The 26,212-nt window shown below is 46.8% G+C and overlaps 1 protein-coding gene across 3 annotated transcripts in view; it reads left to right on the top strand.

Annotated features, from left to right (window-relative positions):
* Positions 1-25,723, top strand: part of LOC121554970 (raftlin-2-like) — a 34,094-nt gene extending 8,371 nt beyond the window's left edge. For 2 of the 3 annotated variants that reach the window (XM_045212006.1, XM_041868706.2), the window contains 7 exons: positions 10,512-10,692; positions 12,085-12,383; positions 13,117-13,335; positions 15,097-15,203; positions 23,190-23,293; positions 23,530-23,608; positions 24,039-25,723. In XM_045212006.1, coding sequence (XP_045067941.1) covers positions 10,512-10,692; positions 12,085-12,383; positions 13,117-13,335; positions 15,097-15,203; positions 23,190-23,293; positions 23,530-23,608; positions 24,039-24,248 — 1,199 coding nt within the window. In that variant the 3' untranslated portion in view covers positions 24,249-25,723. Of the gene's footprint in view, positions 1-10,511; positions 10,693-12,084; positions 12,384-13,116; positions 13,336-15,096; positions 15,204-23,189; positions 23,294-23,529; positions 23,725-24,038 lie in introns of all 3 variants that reach the window. The other variant, XM_045212007.1, reaches the window with a different exon arrangement.
* The last annotated feature ends 489 nt before the right edge of the window (positions 25,724-26,212 follow it).

Here is a 26,212-nt window from a genome sequence, read left to right as displayed (position 1 = left end):
AATCGCATTTAAGCAACAACGCAGCTACAGTGCCTTCAGAAAGTATTCATACCCCTTGACTTATTCCATATTTTGTTTTGTTACAGCCTGAATTTTCTCACCCATCTACACACAATACCACATAATGACAGTGAAAACATGTTTTTAGAAATGTTTACAAATTTATTGAAAATGAAATACTGAAATATCTCATTTACAGAAGTATTGTAATCAAGATACATTAGTGTTTTTTTTTCATTAAAAAAATAGTTAGAATTGTTCTTCCACTTTGACATTCCGAAGTATTTTGTGTAGATCGTTGACAAAAAAAAAGACAATGAATCCATTTTTATCCCACCTTGTAACACAGCAAAATGTGGAGAAAGTCAAGGGGTGTGAATACTTTCTGAGGGAATCAATCGAGCATCACTTTCTCTCTTTTTTTTTCTATTTTCTTTTAGTGTCCTTTTACCCTAATTCCTTCTCTTCTCGCTCTCTTTTCTACTTTTGTCAGCTTTCTTATCCCTCTTTCTCACACACACAAGCTTTCTGGCTCATAAAATCTTTCTGTAAACCCCCCTTTTTTTTGCATCACACTTGGTATCTCAGTCCTTCTCCTTCCCCCTCTCATTTCTCCCCATTTTCTTGTCTCCTTCTTTCCACAGTCGCCCCCTCTCTCTTCCCCCCTCCTGTGCTCCCCCTCTTCTCTCCTCTCTTTTTCTCACACACAGTGGAGAACAGAGGGCTCAGTGTGTATGTTTTCAGGGGTGAGCTGTGGGGATGGAAGGGGGTGTGAGGGGGCTTTAAGAAGGGAGACAGAGAGCGACAAAAGCGCCCCGGCCAGAGAGACATACGTGTGTGTTAGTGACACTGGAAACTGAATGAATAGCCCGGCATTGAGCTCCTCTAGGGAGCTATTGGTCGAAGAGTCACTCTCCTTACTCTAGAGCTCAGGTGGGACCCGCCACACACACACACCGGGTGAGATGACAGAGACATCGCCCGCTCAAAAGCTTCCCTTTCACTGCTTCCCTGGCCACCCACTCGTCTAGAGATTTCACTGTGATCTGGACTTGGCAAGATCTTTCTGTTTTAACCGTTGCCAAATTCAGCCAGGCCCTGCCAAATTCACATGGAAGAAACGTCCGTAACAAGCTGTTATCTCAGTCTCAGAGGTGTGTGTGTGTGAGTGAGTTTTGAGTGAGTGAATTTTGTGTGTTTGTTCAGTCTGTTGGAATGTGTTGAGTGTGTTTTTATGTCCAAGAATGGGCCGTCTGATTTGGTGTTGTGTTTTTGTGCGCTTGCATGCATGCTTGAGTTTGATTGTGTTTACTTGCACTCGTGTGTGTGTGTGGCACAGAGCCAGCCCCTGTGAACAGCCCCTCTTTGTGGACACAGGAAGTATGGTAGTTCTATAGCTCTCCAGACAGACCCGTGAGAAAACAACTCCACTAGATTACACCTCACATATTATCAACACAACGCCCCCTCATCACTGACAAGAACCAACTTCTAAACAACAACCACACCACATAAACAACAATCCAGCAGCACAAACAACCAACACTAATTTATCAATGCAAGAGACACCAAACTCGATGCAACACTGCAAACCAATCGAAAAACAAAGTGCCAATGCCAGCCTTAATTTATCAGCAACACATGGCTCCAGTTCAAAAATTAGCTAACCAATGTAAGTTAAGCACCACCACATTGGACACACTTCCACAGCTGGAGCAGGAGCTATATACAGTGTGTATATATAGCACAGTGTGTGGTGGTTCCATGGTGGTGGGGCCTGCCCTGGGTTAGTTGTTCGGGTTAGTGGTGGAAGAGAAAGCACTGGAGGAACAGATGTATGTCTGTCTGATCAGCATAGCAAGAGGAAGCTGGGAATGTGTCTTGTTTTGGAACCATAAGCTGCACGCTATGAGAAAGGTTGGCGAAGTGTTGTGTTGTTGAAGTGTGAGACTAACCACGTTTCCATCCAACCATTTCATGCGGATAAATTACCTGACGAAAAAAGTCACGACCGGGCTGATGGAAACAGGAAATGCCGGTACAATTTTATAAATGCCGACAGACAATTTGTTTGTTCGACAAGGTAGGATCTTTTTGTGTCTGTAAAATTAATTATGAGAGAAATGGCGGTGGAAACGCCTTTAAGCGCAAATATTGATAAAATAACCATCATATTGAAGTAACTTGGAGTCACGCGATGGTATGTTGTGTGGTCCTCCCACTACGACTCGGGAAAGCGTGCAGTTTATTAGGATACAGATTCAATAAATTATGAACTTCACAGGGTGGTGAATATGGAGGACTAAAAGTGCCACAATTAAATAAATAAATACACCATTAAATAATTACTTAAATGTGTCATTAATTAATTCAAATTAGAATTAAATACATAAATGTGTAATTAAATGTATCATTAATTAATTCAAATACCGATTCATTTTATGTAAAATACATATATAATTATTTCACTATTTACATTTACATTTCATGATCCTGCATTGCAGTGATTCATGAATTACTTAAAACTGTCAAACTGGCCCATCAAAGTCACTGGGCGGGGCTAACGCGAATCTAGTCTGATCCATTGCTTTGGTCTGAAGTAGAGTAGGCCAACCTGGATAGAGACAATGGAGGATCTCCGTGAACTTTCCAGGGAGTTGGTTAGAGACATTTTAAACTTAGCAGAGGATGTAGAAGCAGGACCTGCTGACATTATCCGGAATTGATTTGTCTTGGCTTGATGCAGAGGGTAACCAATCAGGCGTTAGGTTCCGCCTACCAACTTTTGATGGGTCAGTTTGACAGTTTTAAGTAATTCAGGAAGCACTCCAACGCAGGACCATGAAATGTAAATGTAAATAGTGAAATTATTATATATGTATTTTACATAAAATGAATCGGTATTTGAATTAATTAATGACACATTTAATAACACATTTATGTATTTAATTCTAATTTGAATTAATTAATGACACATTTAAGTAATTATTTAATGGTGTATTTATTTATTTAATTGTGGCACTTTTAGTCCTCCATAGGTGAATGTGCAAGGTCATGAGCTTGATGCTCCTTTCCAATAAATATCAAGGGTCTTATTCTGGTGACAAGATGATCGATGCTTAGCTGCCGTTTGAAGAATAATATCGCTCTTATCCATAATAATATCATAATGTAGGAAGCCTTCCTGCACTGTATCTGCGAGCTGTTGGCTAGAGGGCATGTGCACATTTGCTATATAACTAAACAGTTTTTGTGACGAAACTATCAGTAAAGTTGAAAATACTATGGAAACCCATTTAACTTGTATTTTTCACTCGGTACATGGGAATTGAATGGCCAAAGTTATTTTTATGTGCACTATGTCATCACGCACAGGCTTTTACAGTGGCTTGCAAAAGTGTTCACCCCCTTGGCATTTTTTCTATTTTGTTGCCTTACAACCTGGAATTAAAACTGATTTTTGGGGGGTTTGTATCATTTGATTTACACATCATGTCTACCACTTTGAATATGCAAATTCTTTTTTATTGTGAAAGAAACAAGAAATAAAACAAAAAAACTGAAAACTTGAGCGTGCATAACTATTCACCCCCCAAAGTCAATACTTTGTAGAGCCACCTTTTGCAGCAATTACAGCTGCAAGTCTCTTGGGGTATGTCTCTATAAGCTTGGCACATCTAGCCACTGGGAGTTTTGCCCATTATTCAAGGCAAAACTGCTTCAGCTCCTTCAAGTTGGATGGGTTCCGCTGGTGTACAGCAATCTTTAAGTCATACTACAGATTCTCAGTTGGATTGAGGTCTGGGCTTTGACTAGGCCATTCCAAGACATTTAAATGTTTCCCCTTAAACCACTTGACTGTTGCCTTAGCAGTATGCTTAGGGTCATTGTCCTGCTGGAAGGTGAACCTCCATCCCAGTCTCAAATCTCTGGAAGACTGAAACAGGTTTCCCTCAAGAATTTCCCTGTATTTAGCGCCATCCATCATTCCTTAAATTCTGACCAGTTTCCCAGTCCCTGCCGATGAAAAACATTTCCACAGCATGATGCTGCCACCACCATGCTTCACTGTGGGGATGGTGTTCTCAGGGTGATGAGAGGTGTTGGGTTTGCGCCAGACATAGCATTTTCCTTGATGGCCAAGAAGCTCAATTTTTGTCTCATCTGACCAGAGTACCTTCTTCCATATGTTTGGGGAGTCTCCCACATGCCTTTTGGCGAACACCAAACGTGTTTGCTTATTTTTTTTCTGGCCACTCTTCCGTAAAGCCCAGCTCTGTGGAGTGTACGGCTTAAAGTGGTCCTATGGACAGATACTCCAATCTCCGCTGTGGAGCTTTGCAGCTCCTTCAGGGTTATCTTTGGTCTCTTTGTTGCCTCTCTGATTAATGCCCTCCTTGCCTGGTCCATGAGTTTTGGTGGGCAGCCCTCTCTTGGCAGGTTTGTTGTGGTGCCATATTCTTAAAATTTTTTAAATAATGTATTTAATGGTGCAATGTGGGATGTTCAAAGTTTCTGATATTTTTTTATAACTCAACCCTGATCTGTACTTCTCCACAACTGACCTGTTTGGAGAGCTCCTTGGTCTTCATGGTGTTGCTTGCTTGGTGGTGCCCCTTGCTTAGTGGTGTTGCAGACTCTGGGGCCTTTCAGAACAGGTGTGTGTGTGTGTGTATATATACTGAGATCATGTGACACTTAGATTGTACACAGGATCCTACAGGATCCTACCGATCCTTGACTTTGGCGATGTCATTTACAAAATAGCCTCCAACACTCTACTCAGCAAATTGGATGTAGTCTATCTGTCACGCCCTGACTCTGGGGACTCTTATTTGTTGAGTCAGGGTGTGATTTTCTATGTTGTATTTTCAATGTTTGTGATCTAGGTTTTGTAGTTCTATGTTTGGCCGAGTGTGTTTCCCAATCAGAGGCAGCTGTCGCTCGTTGTCTCTGATTGGGGAGCATACTTAGGCAGTTGTGCCAGCTCCGGTCAGCTGCTCCAGTCCGGAGCCAGAGCAGTCCGCTCCACCGGTGCCTGATCCAGCTCCGGTCAGCTTCTCCACTCCGGAGCCAGAGCAGTCCACTCCACTGGGGTCCAGTCCAGCTCCGGTCAGCGGCTCCACTCCGGAGCCAGAGCAGTCCGCTCCACCGGTGCCTGACCCAGCTCCGGTCAGCGGCTCCACTCCGGAGCCAGAGTAGTCCGCTCCACCGGGGTCCAGTCCAGATCCGGTCAGCGGCTCCACTCCGGAGCCAGAGCAGTCCGCTCCACCGGTGCCCAGTCCAGCTCCGGTCAGCGGCTCCAGTCCGGAGCCTGAGCAGTCCGCTCCACCGGTGCCCGTTCCAGCTCCGGTCAGCGGCTCCAGTCCAGACCCAGACGTCAGCCCCTCTCCAGGTTCGGGGTGTCCCACACCAGGGTCCAGACAGGGCTTGGAGTATAGTGGGAGGAAGGAGAGGGAAAGCAGCGCGCCGAGGTCCAGACCAGACCAGGGGCGCAACAGGGAGGCGGAGAATAGGTGGTTGTCACGCCCGGAGCCGGATCCGCCTCCGAGGCGGGATGCCCACCCGGCCCCTACCCTGTTAAGTAAAGGTTGTGTGGTCAGAGTCCGCACCTTTGGGGGGTTACTGTCACGCCCTGACTCTGGGGACTCTTATTTGTTGAGTCAGGGTGTGATTTTCTATGTTGTATTTTCTATGTTTGTGATCTAGGTTTTGTAGTTTGGCTATATTTGGCCGGGTGTGTTTCCCAATCAACTCTCTGTAAACTCTCCTTCCAGACTCACATTAAGAATCTCCAATCCAAAGTTAAATCTAGAATCGGTTTCCTATTTCGCAACAAAGCCTCCTTCACTCATGCTGCCAAACATGCCCTCGTAAAACTGACTATCCTACCGATCCTTGACTTCGGCGATGTCATTTACAAAATAGCCTCCAACACTCTACTCAGCAAATTGGATGTAGTCTATCACAGTGCCATCCGTTTTGTCTCCAAAGCCCCATATAATACCCACCACTGTGACCTTTACGCTCTTGTTGGCTGGTCCTCACTACATATTCGTCGCCAAACCCACTGGCTCCAGGCCATCTATAAATCACTGCTAGGCAAATCCCCGCCTTATCTTAGCTCATTGGTCACCATAGCAACACCCACCCGTAGTCTGCGCTCCAGCAGGTATATCTCACTGGTCATCCCCAAAGCCAACACCTCCTTTGGCCGCCATTCCTTCCAGTTCTCTGCTGCCAATGACTGGAACAAATTGCTAAAATCTCTGAAGCTGGAGACACTTATCTCCCTCACTAACTTTAAGCATCAGTTGTCAGAGCACCTTACCGATCACTGCACCTGTACACAGCCCATCTGAAATTAGCCCGCCCAACTACCTCATCCCTATATTGTTATTTATTTTGCTCATTTGTACCCCAGTATCTCTATTTGCACATCATCTCTTGCACATCTATCATTCCAGTGTTAATACTAATTGTAATTATTTTGCACTATAGCCTATTTATTGCCTTACCTCCATAACTTGCTACATTTGCACACACTATATATATTTTTTGTGGTATTTTTGACTTTGTTTTGTTTTACCCCATATGTAAGTCTGTGTTGTTGTTTTTATCGCACTGCTTTGATTTATCTTGGCCAGGTCGCAGTTGTAAATGAGAACTTGTTCTCAACTGGCTTACCTGGTTAAATAAAGGTGAAATAAAAAATCAAATAAAAATGTGACTTCTGAAGGTAATTGGTTGCACCAGATCTTATTTAGGGGCTTCATAGCAAAGGGGGTGAATACATATGCACGCACCACTTTTCCGTTATTAATTTTTTTGAATTTAGAAAAATAAGTTATTTTTTTCATTTCACTTCATCAATATGGACTATTTTGTGTATGTCCATTACATGAAATCCAAATAAAAATCAATTTACAGGTTGTAATGCAACAAAATAGGAAAAACGCCAAAGGGGATGCATACTTTTGCAAGGTACTGTATCTGCAAAAACTCAGTTTGCTGGAAACACATCTCTGGTGGTAAAATGTGCATATTGTTTTATGCAGATTTGAGAATATTTGCATGAAAATCTGTCGCAAATTGGATGGAAACCTAGCTACTGGCAGCATTATTTCAGTCGCTCTGCATAAGTGTCTGTCTGCTACAGTAAACAACTTCTCTCCATTAACGTCTGCATGCTTATGAACTCTGCGGCCAACAAGGCAGAGTTCATCTCAGCCTATGCTACCCTCCAGTCCCTCGACTTCTTGGCGCTGACGGAAACATGGATTACCACAGAAAACACTGCTACTCCTACTGCTCTTTCCTCGTCTGATCATTTGTTCTCGCATACCCCGAGAGCATCTGGTCAGCGCGGCGGTGGCACAGGAATCCTCATCTCTCCCAAGTGGACATTCTCTCTTTCCCCCTGACCCATCTATCTCCTCATTTGAATTCCATGCTGTCACAGTCACTAGCCCATTCAAGCTTAACATCCTTATCATTTATCGCCCTCCAGGTTCCCTTGGAGAGTTCATCAATGAGCTTGACGCCTTGATAAATTCCTTTCCTGAGGATGGCTCACCCCTCACAGTTCTGGGTGACTTTAACCTCCCTACGTCTGCCTTTGACTCATTTCTCGCTGCCTCCTTTTTTCCACTCCTTTCCACTCCTTTCCTCTTTTGACCTCACCCTCTCACCGTCCCCCCTACTCACAAGGCAGGCAATACGCTTGACCTCATCTTTACTAGATGCTGTTCTTCTACTAATCTCACTGCAACTCCCCTCCAAGTCTCCGACCACTACTTTGTATCCTTTTCTCTCTCGCTCTCCTCCAACACTATTCACTCTGCCCCTACTCACATGGTAATGTGCCGTCGCAACCTTCGCTCTCTCTCTCCCGCTACTCTCTCCTCTTCCATCCTATCATCTCTTCCCTCTGCTAAATCCTTCTCCCTCCGATCTCCTGATTCTGCCTCCTCAACCCTCCTCTCCTCCCTTTCTGCATCTTTTGACTCTCTATGTCCCCTATCCTCCCGGCCGGCTCGGTCCTCCCCTCCTGCTCCATGGCTTGATGACTCATTGCGAGCTCACAGAAGAGGGTTCTGGGCAGCTGAGCGGAAATTGAGGAAAACTAGACTCCCTGCGGACCTGTCATCTTTTCACTCCCTCCTCCACTCCCTACATTCTCTTACTCTGTTTCTGCTGCTAAACCCACTTTTTACCACTCTAAATGTCAAGCCTCTGCCTCTAACCCTAGGAAGCTCTTTGCCACCTTCTCCTCCCTGCTGAATCCTCCTCCTCCTCCTCCCCTCCCTCCCCCCTCTCTGTGGATGACTTCCTCAACCATTTTGAAAAGAAGGTTGACAACATCCGATCCTCATTTATTAAGTCAAATGACACCTCTGGTCCTGCTCACACTGCCCTACCCTATGCTTTGACTTCTTTCTCCCCTCTCTCTCCAGATGAAATCTTGCGACTTGTGACGGCCCAGCAACCTGCCCGCTTGACCCTATCCCCTCCTCTCTTCTCCAGACCATTTCCGGAGACCTTCTCCCTTACCTCATCTCGCTCATGAACTCGTCATTGACCGCTGGCCATGTCCCTTCCATTTTCAAGAGAGCGAGAGTTGCACCCTTCCTCAAAAAACCTACACTCGATCCCTCCGATGTCAACAACTACAGACCAGTATCCCTTCTTTCTTTTCTCTCCAAAACTCTTGAGCGTGCCGTCTCTAGCCAACTCTCCTGCTATCTCTCTCAGAATGACATTCTTGATCCAAACCAGTCAGGTTTCAAGACTGGTCATTCAACTGAGACTGCTCTTCTCTGTGTCACGGAAGCTCTCCGCACTGCTAAAGCTAACTCTCTCTCCTCTGCTCTTATCTTTCTAGACCTATCTGCTGCCTTTGATACTGTGAACCATCAGATCCTCCTCTCCGAGTTGGGCATCTCCGGCGCTGCTCACTCTTGGATTGCGTCCTACCTGACAGGTCTCTCCTACCAGGTGGCGTGGCGAGAATATGTCTCCGCACCACGTGCTCTCACCACTGGTGTCCGCCATGGCTCAGTTCTAGGCTCTCTCCTATTCTCTCTATACACCAAGTCACTTGGCTCTGTCATATCCTCACATGGTCTCTCCTATCATTGCTACGCAGACGACACACAATTAATTTTCTCCTTTCCCACTTCTGATAACCAGGTGGCGAATCGCATCTCTGCATGTCAAGCTGAACCTCGGCAAGATGGAGCTGCTCTTCCTCCCGGGGAAGGACTGCCCGCTCCATGATCTCGCCATCACGGTTGACAGCTCCATTGTGTCCTCCTCCCAGAGTGCAAAGAACCTTGGCGTGACCCTGGACAACACCCTGTCGTTCTCCGCTAACATCAAAGCGGTGACCCGATCCTGCAGGTTCATGCTCTACAACATTCGCAGAGTACGACCCTACCTTACACAGAAAGCAGCACAGGTCCTAATCCAGGCACTTGTCATCTCCCGTCTGGATTACTGCAACTCGCTGTTGGCTGGGCTCCCTGCCTGTGCCATTAAACCCCTACAACTTATCCAGAACGCTCTAGCCCGTCTGGTGTTCAACCTTCCCAAGATCTCTCATGTCACCCCACTCCTCCGCACACTCCACTGGCTTCCAGTTGAGGCTCGCATCTACTACAAGACCATGGTGCTTGCCTACGGAGCTGTGAGGGGAACGGCACCTCCTTACCTTCAGTTGATCATAAGTTGAATGCACCAATTTGTAAGTCGCTCTGGATAAGAGTGTGTGCTAAATGACGTAAATGTTATGGGACAGTCCCGTCTCTCCAGACTGATCTTCTCTCCACTCTCTATCTCCTCTGGGAGTGACTAGGGAACAGAATGGGCCTGCTAAAGATATTATAAACAGACAGACAGACATAGGAGAAGATCTGATTGGTGGTCAGGTCAGTTCAGGACTGGGACTCCTCTGGGGTTAATCTTCAGACAGAGGAAGAAGGATGTCCTGCTGCTGGCCTCTACTTCTCATTCCTCTAGTTTCTGTTGCTTGGGATTTTATTGACTTACTCTGTTCCTCTTTCCTCCTCTTTCCTCCTCCTTCTCTCTTTCCTCCTCCTTCTCTCTTTCTTCTTTCCTCCTCTCCTTGCCACTTGACCTCCCGAGTGGCGCAGTGGTCTAAGGCACTGCATCGCAGTGCTAGCTGTGCCACTAGAGATCCTGGTTCGATTCCAGGCTCTGTCGTAGCCGGCCGCAACCGGGAGACCCATGGGGCGGTGCACAATTGGCCCAGCGTCATCCAGGGTAGGGGAGGGAATGGCCGGCAGGGATGTAGCTCAGTTGGTAGAGCATGGCGCTTGCAACGCCAGGGTTGTGGGTTTGATTCCCACGGGGGCCAGTATGAAAAAAATAAAAAATAATGCATGCACTCACTAACTGTAAGTCGCTCTGGATAAGAGCGTCTGCTAAATTACAAAAAATGTAAATGTCATCCTTTCTGTTCATCTGTCTCCTCTCCTCTCCCCCTCCAGGTAGTCGCCCCACGGTACAGTATGTATCCACTCTGTGTGAGCTGCCCCAGGCCCTGCAACCCTATTATACCCAGGGCTATGTCCTCACCACCCTGCATCCCATCATCCTTTCTGTTGGACGTACACGCTCCCTGCCCTTCAGCCTGCTTTACCGAGCCATACTCGCCCGACCACGACTCAGGTACCAGACACACACACACACACACACAGGAGCTGCTTCTCCAGGTAGAAATTGCCCCATTTCTAGAATCAGTTTGAACCATTAGGAAGGTAAAACACAGACTGACCTGAAATCTGTGTCTAGGCCTAAGTCGTCACAACAACCCCTAAAGGTGTCCACATGCTTCCCAGACGAAACAGTTCGGAAGAGTTCGTGCATATATTATGGTGACATTTTTGTTAGTTTTGGACATCGGTGAGGGTTTTTTCAGCTGTTCGGGGACACACATTATTTTCTGGAGGCAAGCTGAAGTTCGGAGCCAAAGTCTACGCTTCTTTGTCGGTGATTGGTCAACAGTAGGGTTTCTCCAATAAAATATTTGTTGTCATTCAGTGTTAATCGACTCGTTTTCATGCAAATTCTTTCATTGAGAAAACTGCACCAAACATCTTAGTTAGATGTCAAATTGCGCGACTAAGATCTCCTCGGCAAAAGGGTAAACATTTATGACAGATTTCTTGAGTTATCTCAGGCTAATTCTGGCTATTTTGAGGAAGTGTATACTGGTTACGGCGTCTCAAAATGGACATACAGTACTATTGCCGCTTTTTTCTCATTTTTCAAGCGAAGGGAGTATGCGAGCACACTCGTTCGGTTTGCTAGCCGCCAGCCGAACTGAAGCATGCTGACGCCTTAACCCCCCACCATCCCTTAATGTATCTGAGCTCAGCATTGAAACAAGCCACCCAGACTTATCCCAGCCAACCTGGGAAATATATGAATGATAGATGTAGCTGCATATTGAATGCAAAGTCAGTGGGAGGTCAGACTGCTGTTTAAGAAGGAAGGGCGGGGGAGACTTCTGGAGAGGATGTTTTGGGGGGCTCTCAGCTTCAGGGGCTGCCATTGGGTAGAAATGTACCCTGACAACAACATATCTCTCAATAGGGTTGCAGAGCCTCACACATGGTGCCCCCTGTGTTATTGTCATACCTGTAATATTATTATATTTAATTAATATAATTAAAATATAAGGGTGTTTTATTTTAATATGAATATACTACAGTATATACACTACCTATTTGGTATGGTTGTTTATCCTTTATGTAATGCTTAGAAAGTAGTCGTCATCTCATTAATGATTTATAAGTTTTGTGCAAACATTGACAAAAACAAATCAAGTATGAACTCTCCAGCTGGATAGGGCTCAGTAGCGTGATACCATTTACCAAACTAATCCATACAGATCTTTACAGCCATCAGAGTAGCTAACAGTCAAAACACATGAATGACGAATGAATGACCTGTATGCCGCTTGTGATAATCAATGATTAACAGTTTGAACCTGACTGAATATCTGTCTCTTTTCATTTATTTTATTTTATGTTCTCTCCTCTCTTCTCTGTCTCCTAGCAAGCAGGCGGTGTCCATGTGTCACAGTGTTCCGGTGTTGAGGGTGGAGGAGTGGCCTATCCCAGGAGAGTCCCTGACAGTGGACACTGTTAGAGCACTCATTGACAGGGTGAACAGTAGTGCCCGGGGGGGCGTGAGGTTTGTGGGCTCGGTGCTCCAGCAGGCTGGAGGAGGGGGCAGTAACGGTAGGGTGCCTAGCCCCAGGAGGGGCTGCCGATCCCTCCCACGCACCCCTCCATGTACCCCTCCTGGAGATGGAGACAGAGACCTGGAGGAGCACAGCCCTACCTACAGCCCTGGTGAGATTCTTGTTTTCTTTCCTCTTCTCGTCCCGTGTCTCTTCTTCTCTCCTTTCCTCTCCTTTCCTTTCCTCTCCTCTTCTCTCCTTTCCTCTTCTCTCCTTTCCTTTCCTCTTCTCTCCTTTCCTCTTCTCTCCTTTCCTCTTCTCTTCTCTCCTTTCCTTTCCTTTCCTTTCCTCTTCTCGTCTTTCCTCTTCTTGTCTTTCCTCTCCTCCTCTTTTCTGTTCTCATCTTTCCTCAGCTCTCAGGCTTCCACTTTCTCATGACTTGGAAGGATGGCAATGTGAGACTACTTCTCTCCTCATCTGTCTCCTCCCCTGAACAATGTTGACATGTGGGTTGTGATGTCAGTGTAGTTCAGTTGAACTCTGTGTTGTGTGGCCTTTCCTGCCCCAGGGCTATCTGTCAGAGATAACCCTCACCCACCAAGCAGGGCACAACTCCTCACTACAGAGACAACCATACAGACTGACATGTCTTTGTCCTAAGCAGAGCGAGTTGAGTTCGTTATAGTTCCCATAACCTCATTGAATGTGTTTTATCTCTGCATCTTCTTTCTTCTCCTCCGTGATGGCTAGAACTGGCAGATTGAACTGACTCTCTCTCTCTCCGTCTCTCCCTCCCTCCCTCCCGCTCTGCATATTCCCTCCCCTCTTCTCCCCCCCCTCCCCTCTTCTCCCCCCCCTCCATCTCTCCCTCCTCCCCCTGTCTCCCTCCTCCCCCTCTCTCTCAGACCTGAGGTTGCTGGTGTTTTTCCACTCGTGGGCACCAGGCTGTGCTCCGGTGGATGCTCTGGCCTGCCAGTACCACCAGGGGGCGCTGTCCATGCGCGTTTCCAGGAAGGGTCAAATGGTCAGCGGGCTGGAGGCCGATTGGCTGGAGCTGACTGCAGCCTACTACCGTAAAGGCTGGTCATTGGTGGACTCGTTTGTGTACTGGGACACACCCAAAGGTACTGTCAAATACAAAGATATAGAGAGACTTCTAAGGTGGATGTAAGATTCATGTACATCAGTGACATCTTGCTTAGGAGTTGTAAGGCCTCCTCATCTTCTTCCTCCTCTCCCTCCCTCTTCTCCCACTGTGGCTATATTTGGAGCTCTCTTCCCAACCTGGCTTCCTGTTCCGCCATAGACTGGCAGCATAAAATCCACATAATTTGTAGACATCTGGGGCCTGAGAATATAGCACACGGGGGTCTGTCGCTCTCTCACACACAGCCTATTGCTTCATGTCTTTAACTACCTCATTGTCATTCCAATGACATACTTTCAGTACTGACTAGAATTCACTGCCTCATGTAGAGCATTGTTCACATTGCAGTTCAGCAGCTATGTTAAGGTATCTGGTGATGCACGTCTGTCCACCGATTGCATTCGTGTAACTCATAGCTTATGTATGATTTAATGTTTTCTGGTTGATATGCATTGTGTGTTGATACACTGAACAAAAATGTAAACGCAACAAGTAAAGTGTTGGTCCCATGTTTCATGAGCTGAAATAAAAGCACAAAAAGCTTATTTCTCTCAAATGTTGTGCACAAATGTGTTTACGTCCCTGTTAGTGAGCATTTCTCCTTTGCCAAGATAATCCATCCACCTGACAGGTGTGGCATATCAAGAAGCTATTAAACAGCATGATCATTACACAGGTGCCACAGATGTCTCAAATTTTGAGGGAGCGTGCAGTTATTAATTCCGCTATGCCCTCAGACAACCCATCAAACAGGTAAAGCATCAATACAGGACTAAGATTGAATCCTACTACACCGGCTCTGATGATTGTTGGATGTGGCAGGGCTTGCAAACTATTACTTCAAAGGGAAACCCAGCCGCGAGCTGCCTAGTGACCAGACGGGCTAAATGCCTTTTATGCTCGCTTCGAGGCAAGTAACACAGAAGCATGCATGAGAGCACCAGCTGTTCCGGACGACTGTGTGATCACACTCTCCATAGACGATGTGAGCAAGACCTTTAAACAGGTCAACATTCAACCTCTCCCTGACCGTGTCTAATACCTACATGTTTCAAGCAGACCACCATAGTCCCTGTGCCCAAGAACGCCAAGGTAACCTGCCTAAATGACTACCGACCTGTAGCACTCATGTCTGTAGCCATGAAGTGCTTTGAAAAGCTGGTCATGGCTCACATCAACACCATCATCCCGGAAACCCTAGACCCACTCCAATTCACATACCGCCCCAACAGATCCACAGATGACGCAATCTCAATTGCACTCCACACTGCCCTTTCCCAGCTTAACAAATGTGACAGGTGGGAAATGTGAGAATGCTGTTCATTGACTACAGCTCAGCGTTCAACACCATAGTGTCCTCAAAGCTCATCACTAAGCTAAGGACCCTGGGACTAAACACCTCTCTCTGCAACTGGATCCTGGACTTCCTGACGGGCCGCCCCCAGGTGGTAAGGGTAGGCAACAACACATCTGCCACGCTGATCCTCAACACTGGGGCCTCTCAGGGGTATGTGCTTAGTCCCCTCCTGTACTGCTTATTTACCCATGACTGCATGGCCAAGCACGACTCCAACACCATCATTAAGTTTGCTGATGACACAAAAGTGGTAGGCCTGATCACCGACAACTATGAGACAGCCTATAGGGAGGTGGTCAGAGACCTGGCAGTGTGGTGCCAGGACAACAACGTGAGTCTGTCTGTGTGTGTGTGTGTGTGTGTGTTGTGTTGTGTTGTCAGGTGAGCCCGTGCCCAGGTCCCTAGAGGGGCTGTTTGTCTATGAAGAGAGAAGTACTGCCCCTCCTGCCAACGACACTATCGTAGTGGAGCAGTGGACCGTCATCGAGGTAAGAGAGCCGTGTGTGTGCATGCGTTACGTCTTACCTGAGTGTGTGAGTGTCAGCCAGTGAGGACAGGTGAATGTGTTGCAGTAGGTATTCCCTAGAGAAGATCCTGTAAGGAGAGAGAGGTTAGCATTACGTCTGTGTGTGTGTGGGGGGAGAGAGAGGTTAGCATTACGTCTGTGTGTGTGTGGGGAGAGAGAGGTTAGCATTACGTCTTGTGTGTGTGTGGGGAGAGAGAGGTTAGCATTACGTCTGTGTGTGTGTGGGGAGAGATAGGTTAGCATTACGTATGTGTGTGTGGGGAGAGAGAGGTTAGCATTATGTCTGTGTGTGTGTGGGGGAGAGAGAGGTTAGCATTATGTTTGTGTGTGTGGGGGGAGAGAGAGGTTAGCATTACGTATGTGTGTGTGGGGAGAGAGAGGTTAGCATTACGTATGTGTGTGTGGGGAGAGATAGGTTAGCATTACGTATGTGTGTGTGTGGGGAGAGATAGGTTAGCATTACGTATGTGTGTGTGGGGAGAGATAGGTTAGCATTACGTATGTGTGTGTGGGGAGAGAGAGGTTAGCATTATGTCTGTGTGTGTGGGGAGAGAGAGGTTAGCATTATGTTTGTGTGTGTGGGGGAGAGAGAGGTTAGCATTACGTATGTGTGTGTGGGGAGAGAGAGGTTAGCATTACGTCTGTGTGTGTGTGGGGAGAGATAGGTTAGCATTACGTATGTGTGTGTGGGGAGAGAGAGGTTAGCATTATGTCTGTGTGTGTGTGGGGAGAGAGAGGTTAGCATTATGTTTGTGTGTGTGGGGGGAGAGAGAGGTTAGCATTACGTATGTGTGTGTGGGGGAGAGAGAGGTTAGCATTATGTCTGTGTGTGTGTGGGGAGAGAGAGGTTAGCATTATGTTTGTGTGTGTGGGGGGAGAGAGAGGTTAGCATTACGTATGTGTGTGTGGGGAGAGAGAGGTTAGCATTATGTCTGTGTGTGTGTGGGGAGAGAGAGGTTAGCATTACGTCTGTGTGTGTGTGGGGAGAGATAGGTTAGCATTACGTATGTGTGTGTGGGGAGAGAGAGGTTAGCATTATGTTTGTGTGTGTGGGGAGAGATTAGCATTGTGTGTGGGGGGGATTAGCATTATGTCTGTGTGTGGGGGGGAGAGATTAGCATCATGTCTGTGTGTGGGGGGAGAGATTAGCATTACGTCTGTGTGTGGGGGGAGAGATTAGCATTATGTCTGTGTGTGGGGGGAGAGATTAGCATTATGTCTGTGTGTGGGGGGAGAGATTAGCATTATGTCTGAGTGTGGGGGGAAAGATTAGCATTATGTCTGTGTGTGGGGGGGAGAGATTAGCATCATGTCTGTGTGTGGGGGGAGAGATTAGCATCATGTCTGTGTGTGGGGGGAGAGATTAGCATCATGTCTGTGTGTGGGGGGGAGAGATTAGCATCATGTCTGTGTGTGGGGGAGAGATTAGCATTATGTCTGTGTGTGTGTGGGGAGAGAGAGGTTAGCATTACGTCTGTGTGTGTGTGGGGGAGAGAGAGGTTAGGATTACGTCTGTGTGTGTGGGGAGAGAGAGGTTAGCATTATGTCTGTGTGTGTGGGGAGAGAGAGATTAGCATTATGTTTGTGTGTGTGGGGAGAGATTAGCATTGTGTGTGGGGGGATTAGCATTACGTCTGTGTGTGGGGGGGAGAGATTAGCATTATGTCTGTGTGTGGGGGAGAGATTAGCATTATGTCTGTGTGTGGGGGGGAGAGATTAGCATTATGTGTGTGTGGGGGAGAGAGAGATTAGCATTATGTCTGTGTGTGGGGGGAGAGAGAGATTAGTATTATGTTTGTGTGTGGGGGGGAGAGATTAGCATTATGTCTGTGTGTGGTGGGGGGGGGGAGATTAGCATTGTGTGTGGGGGGATTAGCATTACGTCTGTGTGTGGCGGGGAGAGATTAGCATTATGTATGTGTGTGGGGGGAGATTAGCATTGTGTGTGGGGGATTAGCATTACGTCTGTGTGTGGCGGGAGAGATTAGCATTATGTGTGTGTGTGGGGGAGAGATTAGCATTATGTCTGTGTGTGGGGGGAGAGATTAGCATTATGTCTGTGTGTGGGGGGGGGGAGATTAGCATTATGTTTGTGTGTGTGGGGAGAGATTAGCATTGTGTGGGGGGGATTAGCATTACGTCTGTGTGTGGGGGGAGAGATTAGCATTATGTATGTGTGTGGGGGAGGAGATTAGCATTATGTCTGTGTGTGGGGGAGAGATTAGCATTATGTCTGTGTGTGGGGGGAGAGATTAGCATTATGTCTGTGTGTGGGGGGGAGAGATTAGCATAGTGTGTGTGGGGGGGCTTAGCATTATGTCTGTGTGTGTGTGTGTGGGGGGAGATTAGCATCATGTCTGTGTGTGTGGGGGAGATATTAGCATCATGTCTGTGTGGTGGGGGGATTAGCATTATGTCTGTGTGGGGGGGAGAGATTAGAATAGTGTGTGTGGGGGGGATTAACATTATGTCTGTGTGGGGGGAGAGATTAGCATCATGTCTGTGTGTGGGGGAGAGATTAGCATAGTGTGTGTGTGGGGGGAGATATTAGCATCATGTCTGTGTGTGGGGGGAGATATTAGCATCACGTCTGTGCGTGGGGGGGAGATATTAGCATCATGTCTGTGTGTGGGGGAGATATTAGCATTATGTCTGTGTGTGGGGGGTAGAGATTAGCATCATGTCTGTGTGTGTGGGGGAGAGATTAGCATTATGTCTGTGTGTGTTGGGGAGAGATTAGCATTATGTCTGTGTGTGGGGGGGGCGATTAGCATCATGTCTGTGTGTGTGGGGGGAGAGATTAGCATCATGTGTGTGGGGGAAGAGATTAGCATCATGTCTGTGTGTGTGGGGGAGAGATTAGCATTATGTGTGTGTGTGGGGGGAGAGATTAGCATCATGTCTGTGTGTGGGGGGGAGAGATTAGCATCATGTCTGTGTGTGGGGGAGAGAGATTAGCATTGTATGTGTGTGGTGGGGGAGAGAGATTAGCATCATGTCTGTGTGTGTGTGGAGAGATTAGCATTGTGTGTGGGGGGGAGATTAGCATTGTGTGTGGGGGGGAGAGATTAGCATTATGTCTGTGTGTGGAGAGATTACCATCATGTCTGTGTGTGTGGGGGAAAGATTAGCATCATGTCTGTGTGTGTGTGGGGAGATTAGCATTGTGTGGGGGAGAGATTAGCATCATGTCTGTGTGTGGGGGGGAGAGAGATTAGCATCATGTCTGTGTGGGGGAAGAGAGATTAGCATTGTATGTGTGTGGTGGGGGGAAGAGATTAGCATTCTGTCTGTGTGGGGGGGAGCGAGATTAGCATTCTGTCTGTGTGGGTGGGGAGAGAGATTAGCATTGTGTGTGTGTGTGGAGAGATTAGCATTGTGTGTGGGGGAGATTAGCATTGTGTGTGGGGGAGAGATTAGCATTATGTCTGTGTGTGGAGAGATTACCATCATGTCTGTGTGTGTGTGGGGGGGAGATTAGCATAATGTCTGTGTGTGGGGGGGAGAGATTAGCATCATGTCTGTGTGTGGGGGAGAGATTAGCATCATGTCTGTGTGTGGGGGGGAGAGATTAGCATCATGTCTGTGTGTGGGGGGGAGAGATTAGCATCATGTCTGTGTGTGGGGGGGAGAGATTAGCATTATGTATGTGTGTGGGGGAGAGAGAGATTAGCATTATGTCTGTGTGTGTGTGGGGAGAGAGATGTTAGCATTACGTCTGTGTGTGTGGGGGGGAGAGAGAGGTTAGGATTACGTCTGTGTGTGTGGGGAGAGAGAGGTTAGCATTATGTCTGTGTGTGTGGGGAGAGAGAGATTAGCATTATGTTTGTGTGTGTGGGGAGAGATTAGCATTGTGTGTGGGGGGGATTAGCATTATGTATGTGTGTGGGGGGGAGAGAGAGATTAGCATTATGTCTGTGTGTGTGTGGGGAGAGAGATGTTAGCATTACGTCTGTGTGTGTGTGGGGGAGAGAGAGGTTAGGATTACGTCTGTGTGTGTGGGGAGAGAGGTTAGCATTACGTCTGTGTGTGTGTGGGGAGAGAGAGGTTAGCATTATGTCTGTGTGTGTGTGGGGAGAGAGAGATTAGCATTATGTTTGTGTGTGTGGGGAGAGATTAGCATTGTGTGTGGGGGGGATTAGCATTACGTCTGTGTGTGGGGGGGAGAGATTAGCATTATGTCTGTGTGTGGGGGGAGAGATTAGCATTATGTCTGTGTGTGGGGGGAGAGATTAGCATTATGTCTGTGTGTGGGGGGAGAGATTAGCATTATGTGTGTGTGGGGGAGAGAGAGATTAGCATTATGTTTGTGTGTGGGGGGAGAGAGAATTAGTATTATGTTTGTGTGTGGGGGGAGAGATTAGCATTATGTCTGTGTGTGGTGGGGGGAGATTAGCATTGTGTGTGGGGGGATTAGCATTACGTCTGTGTGTTGGGGGGAGAGATTAGCATTATGTATGTGTGTGGGGGGAGAGATTAGCATTATGTCTGTGTGTGGGGGGAGAGATTAGCATTATGTCTGTGTGTGGGGGGAGAGATTAGCATTATGTTTGTGTGTGTGGGGAGAGATTAGCATTGTGTGTGGCGGGGATTAGCATTACGTCTGTGTGTGGGGGGAGAGATTAGCATTATGTATGTGTGTGGGGGGAGAGATTAGCATTATGTCTGTGTGTGGGGGGAGAGATTAGCATTATGTCTGTGTGTGGGGGAGAGATTAGCATTATGTCTGTGTGTGGGGGGGAGAGATTAGCATAGTGTGTGTTGGGGGGCTTAGCATTATGTGTGTGTGTGTGTGGGGGGGAGATTAGCATCATGTCTGTGTGTGGGGGGGAGAGATTAGCATGTCTGTGTGGTGGGGGGATTAGCATTATGTCTGTGTGGGGGGAGAGATTAGAATAGTGTGTGTGGGGGGATTAACATTATGTCTGTGTGGGGGGGGGGAGAGATTAGCATCATGTCTGTGTGTGGGGGGGAGAGATTAGCATAGTGTGTGTGGGGGGGCTTAGCATTATGTCTGTGTGTGTGTGTGTGGGGGGAGATATTAGCATCATGTCTGTGTGTGGGGGGAGATATTAGCATCACGTCTGTGTGTGTGGTGGAGATATTAGCATCATGTCTGTGTGTGGGGGGAGATATTAACATTATGTCTGTGTGTGGGGGGTAGAGATTAGCATCATGTCTGTGTGTGTGGGGGAGAGATTAGCATTATGTCTGTGTGTGTGGGGGAGAGATTAGCATTATGTCTGTGTGTGGGGGGCGATTAGCATCATGTCTGTGTGTGGGGGGGAGAGATTAGCATCATGTGTGTGGGGGGGAGAGATTAGCATCATGTCTGTGTGTGTGGGGGAGAGATTAGCATCATGTGTGTGGGGGGGAGAGATTAGCATCATGTCTGTGTGTGTGGGGGAGATATTAGCATAATGTCTGTGTGTGGGGGAGAGATTAGCATTATGTCTGTGTTTGGGGGGTGAAGAGAGATTAGCATTTTGTCTGTGTGTGTGGGGGAGAGATTAGCATCTTGTCTATGTGTGTGGGGGGAGAGATTAGCATTATGTCTGTGTGGGGGGAGGGATTAGCATTATGTCTGTGTGTGTGGGGGAGAGATTAGCATTATGTGTGTGTGTGGGGGGGAGAGATTAGCATCATGTCTGTGTGTGGGGGGAGAGATTAGCATCATGTCTGTGTGTGGGGGAGAGAGATTAGCATTGTATGTGTGTGGTGGGGGGGAGAGATTAGCATCATGTCTGTGTGTGTGTGGAGAGATTAGCATTGTGTGTGGGGGGGAGATTAGCATTGTGTGTGGGGGGGAGAGATTAGCATTATGTCTGTGTGGGGGGAGAGAGAGATTAGCATTATGTCTGTGTGTGGGGGGAGAGAGATTAGTATTATGTTTGTGTGTGGGGGAGAGATTAGCATTATGTCTGTGTGTGGTGGGGGGAGATTAGCATTGTGTGTGGGGGGATTAGCATTACGTCTGTGTGTGGGGGGAGAGATTAGCATTATGTTTGTGTGTGTGGGGAGAGATTAGCATTGTGTGTGGGGGGGATTAGCATTACGTCTGTGTGTGGGGGGGAGAGATTAGCATTATGTATGTGTGTGGGGGGGAGAGATTAGCATTATGTCTGTGTGTGGGGGGAGAGATTAGCATTATGTATGTGTGTGGGGGGAGAGATTAGCATTATGTCTGTGTGTGGGGGGAGAGATTAGCATTATGTCTGTGTGTGGGGGGAGAGATTAGCATTATGTCTGTGTGTGGGGGGGAGAGATTAGCATAGTGTGTGGGGGGGCTTAGCATTATGTCTGTGTGTGTGTGTGGGGGGAGATTAGCATCATGTCTGTGTGTGTGGGGGAGATATTAGCATCATGTCTGTGTGGGGGGGAGAGATTAGAATAGTGTGTGTGGGGGGGATTAACATTATGTCTGTGTGGGGGGGGGGAGATTAGCATCATGTCTGTGTGTGGGGGGGAGAGATTAGCATAGTGTGTGTGGGGGGGCTTAGCATTGTCTGTGTGTGTGTGGGGGGGAGATATTAGCATCATGTCTGTGTGTGGGGGGAGATATTAGCATCACGTCTGTGTGTGTGGTGGAGATATTAGCATCATGTCTGTGTGTGGGGGGAGATATTAACATTATGTCTGTGTGTGGGGGGTAGAGATTAGCATCATGTCTGTGTGTGTGGGGGAGAGATTAGCATTATGTCTGTGTGTGTGGGGGAGAGATTAGCATTATGTCTGTGTGTGGGGGGGGCGATTAGCATCATGTCTGTGTGTGTGGGGGAGAGATTAGCATCATGTGTGTGGGGGGGGAGAGATTAGCATCATGTCTGTGTGTGTGGGGGGAGAGATTAGCATCATGTGTGTGGGGGGAGAGATTAGCATCATGTCTGTGTGTGTGGGGGAGATATTAGCATAATGTCTGTGTGTGGGGGGAGAGATTAGCATTATGTCTGTGTTTGGGGGGGTGAAGAGAGATTAGCATTTTGTCTGTGTGTGTGGGGGAGAGATTAGCATCTTGTCTATGTGTGTGGGGGAGAGATTAGCATTATGTCTGTGTGGGGGGAGGGATTAGCATTATGTCTGTGTGTGTGGGGGAGAGATTAGCATTATGTGTGTGTGTGGGGGGAGAGATTAGCATCATGTCTGTGTGTGGGGGGAGAGATTAGCATCATGTCTGTGTGTGGGGGAGAGAGATTAGCATTGTATGTGTGTGGTGGGGGAAGAGATTAGCATCATGTCTGTGTGTGTGTGGAGAGATTAGCATTGTGTGTGTGGAGAGATTAGCATTGTGTGTGGGGGGGAGAGATTAGCATTATGTCTGTGTGTGGAGAGATTACCATCATGTCTGTGTGTGTGGGGGAAAGATTAGCATCATGTCTGTGTGTGTGTGGGGGGGAGATTAGCATTGTGTGGGGGAGAGATTAGCATCATGTCTGTGTGTGGGGGGAGAGAGATTAGCATCATGTCTGTGTGGGGGGGAGAGAGATTAGCATTGTATGTGTGTGGTGGGGGGAAGAGATTAGCATTCTGTCTGTGTGGGGGGGAGCGAGATTAGCATTCTGTCTGTGTGGGTGGGGGAGAGAGATTAGCATTGTGTGTGTGTGTGGAGAGATTAGCATTGTGTGTGGGGGGGAGATTAGCATTGTGTGTGGGGGGAGAGATTAGCATTATGTCTGTGTGTGGAGAGATTACCATCATGTCTGTGTGTGTGTGGGGGGAGATTAGCATAATGTCTGTGTGTGTGTGGGGGCGGGGAGAGAGATTAGCATCTGTACGCATGTGAAAGTAAAACAGAGCTCAAACAACTAGTGGTGGTGAATGACCTCATTCACATGTGACTTAATGTGTGCCAACAACCCTAATCGTAACACTAGAAGATGATTAAACAACTGTAGAAAACATTCAACGATTACCTCTATCCAGTGTGTGACGACATTGTTGTGCTGTGTAGGGTTCTGATGTGAAGACCGATTATGGGCCACTCCTTCACACACTGGCTGAGTTCGGCTGGCTGCTCACCTGTGTCCTGCCCACACATATCATCCGCCATGACCGGTAACACACATAATTGATGGAGATTTTGATATTAATGTTGTTGGACCAGTCTTGGCTCAAGTCTCTGTACTCATTGATGCACTCAAGGGATGAACCTGACATGGCACTTTAATGTTTTGTGTGTTGCCTGATGGTCCTTCTCAGAACAAAGGTGTCAATTTTGTAGCCCGGGTCATCATGCCTTATATGACTGTTTTCCTTCATAAACTATTGTAATGTTGTGTGTGTTTGTCTAGTGATGGTAACCTGGCAACCAAGCAGGTGGTGTTCCTACAGAGACCAATCAAGACCTCTTCAATACCACAGAGGAACCATGTGAGGGCTTGGTTTCATTTAGAACGAAATACTACAACAGGAAAGCTGCTATTTGTGACAATACTGCTCCCCTGTGGACGTTTTTATGATAAAGGGAAGTGGAAAATGAAAGCAAAGTGAGATGTAGCAGTATCATACAAATCAATGAATTGTATTAAATTGCTACACTATCATGCCTAAACTTAACCTTAAACACGCAACTTTAAAATTTGACGTTTGAGAAACATGGATGAACGTCTAATTCTGAAGTGAGGGCTAGTTGCCATTACACACATCTGTGCTGCATTAGATATGCGTGTTGCTTTTACAATATATTTTTATGACCTCTGACTATATGCACAATGTTTAGCGTTACTGCATTGAAAAGTCACCGTTACAGGGACATGCTAGCCTCTTCCTCTCTGATCCTCCCCTCTCTGTCCTCTCCCAGGCGGGGTCCATTCAGAGGGACGTGTCCACTCGCTCTGTGAGTCAAGGTGTGGGCGGCCCCCTAACACCCCCCACTGTGGAGCTGTCCCCCACCGCTGGGGGTATCGGGGGGTTCCCTGTTTTCGGAGGGGGGTACCCCAGCGCCCTGTCCCACCTAGAGGAGGGGGGCTTCGAGCACGACGACGGGGCGGCAGAGGTCACCTGCATGTGACCCCTGAAATGGACACACACACACACAGATGATATACATTCCCCATCTATCCCTCTAATCGCTTCCATAACCAAGAAGACCATAGATTAGAAAGCAAAACTTGGCACTTTCTGTTTTTTTTTTATTATGAAGCCATATTTACCATTTTGAGATGGTGTTATTTCCATTTTTATAAATTTTGTTGGGAAAAGCAAGCCGTCTATATTCACTGATGTTGAGACACTTTTGTTCATACCATCACAAATACGCACTTATAAATCCAGATTCACACATCACATCGTTCACACACCACCTTTTCATATGAGAAAGAACATGCATTCACACATAACTGTGACTAGCACAAAGCGCAGGACATCTCCACAGTGACCAGGGGAACCAGGAAGTACCTTCCATGTAGACACACACAGACCACTGGACTGAACTCTGTGACCAACGACACACCTGGATGTTGGAACAACGTGTCCCCATGTTTTTGTGCTCAAGTCTGTTGTTCATTGATCTGTATTTTTTAATATTTTTTATTCATTGGCATCAGGACCTATTCTATTCCTGCACCTATTGTGTCATAAGAAATAGCTGGTAGTTATTTTATCATAGCCACATGGTACTGGTTATCAGGCCTCAATTGTTTCATTCTGCCCAGTGATGATTCCTTTCCTCAGTTCTTCAGACAAAAGCCCTATTGTGTTACTAAGGGAGATGACTGTGACATTTGTTTTATAATACTATTAAAGTGAAACAACAAAGGGTTTGTTGTATAAGAGAACACCATGATGATGTACATATCGTAGATGTTAACAAAAAGTATCACTAGAGATGGACCTTTTTAGTTACACAGAATACAAGTTTATGAGCCCCCTTGTTTTGGGGATGGCAAAACAAATCAGTATTATTTACCAGTTGCAGTGTTTTCATTTGAGAATTTGTAATATTTTGCTTCCTTTTGTCATCGGTGTTGATATTTTATTAAACAGCTATTTCTCCTCGTTCCTCTGTGTCCAGTTGTATTCTCCGCTTTAGAAAAACACTGGCCATGATTTCCTCACATTTACTGACCAATTATTTACTTTTAAGCACTTGGCAGCTAGGCTAAATGGAAGAGGCCATGGACAGGACAAGTTCATTCTTGACAGTTCCAGCGGTGGCCCCACACTCACATCTGCCACCTTAACCTTCTTCATCCAGGTGTTGAGAGGTGTAAACCTCTCAAATATTCCCATTACTTTTACAAGCTGCATTTAAAAATTAAGTCATACCAGATGAGGCCAAATTATACAAAGGGATAGTTTTTTGGGTCAACAAGAAAACGGTAATAGTCCTTTTTTATTAAGACATGGAAATGTCCACAGTAACAAAATGTAGTTCTTTAAAGGAAAATAAAAAGTTGGGCGGATCGACAAGACTCCTCCCACAAAATAACTTAAGGATGAGGGGGAGGGAGGGTAAAGGGTGAAGGTGGTATGTACTCAGAGCAACACAAGCATAGAGGGATTCTGAACCACAAATGGACCCCTAACCTCTAAACCCTAGGCACACCTGTAAACTTGAGGAGTGGATACAGATAAGCATTATGGTCATAGCTTCATCTTGCCTTTCAATGGGTTTCGTGGAAATGTCTGCATATTTTTCCACCTATCCAAGCCTCTCAGATCTACAGGAGTGGCAAGGAGTCTATTTCGAATTCAGTGAGAGAACAAAAGCAACAGGGAGAGATAAAGCAAAGGTGAAGCACCAGCAAAGACCTGATAGGGGGGGGCGGACAACGACATGGGACAGCAGGGGTAATATACTGGAAGACCATAAAGGTGTGCCTTTGTCATCAACACATACGGTGGGGAAAAAAAGTATTTAGTCAGCCACCAATTGTGCAAGTTCTCCCACTTAAAAAGATGAGAGAGGCCTGTAATTTTCATCATAGGTACATGTCAACTATGACAGACAAATTGAGAGAAAAAATTCCAGAA

Source organism: Coregonus clupeaformis, chromosome 40, assembly GCF_020615455.1.
Source record: "Coregonus clupeaformis isolate EN_2021a chromosome 40, ASM2061545v1, whole genome shotgun sequence".
NCBI lineage: Eukaryota > Metazoa > Chordata > Actinopteri > Salmoniformes > Salmonidae > Coregonus > Coregonus clupeaformis.
Note: the sequence above shows the minus strand (reverse complement) of the source record. Positions and strands in the feature narration are given on the sequence as shown.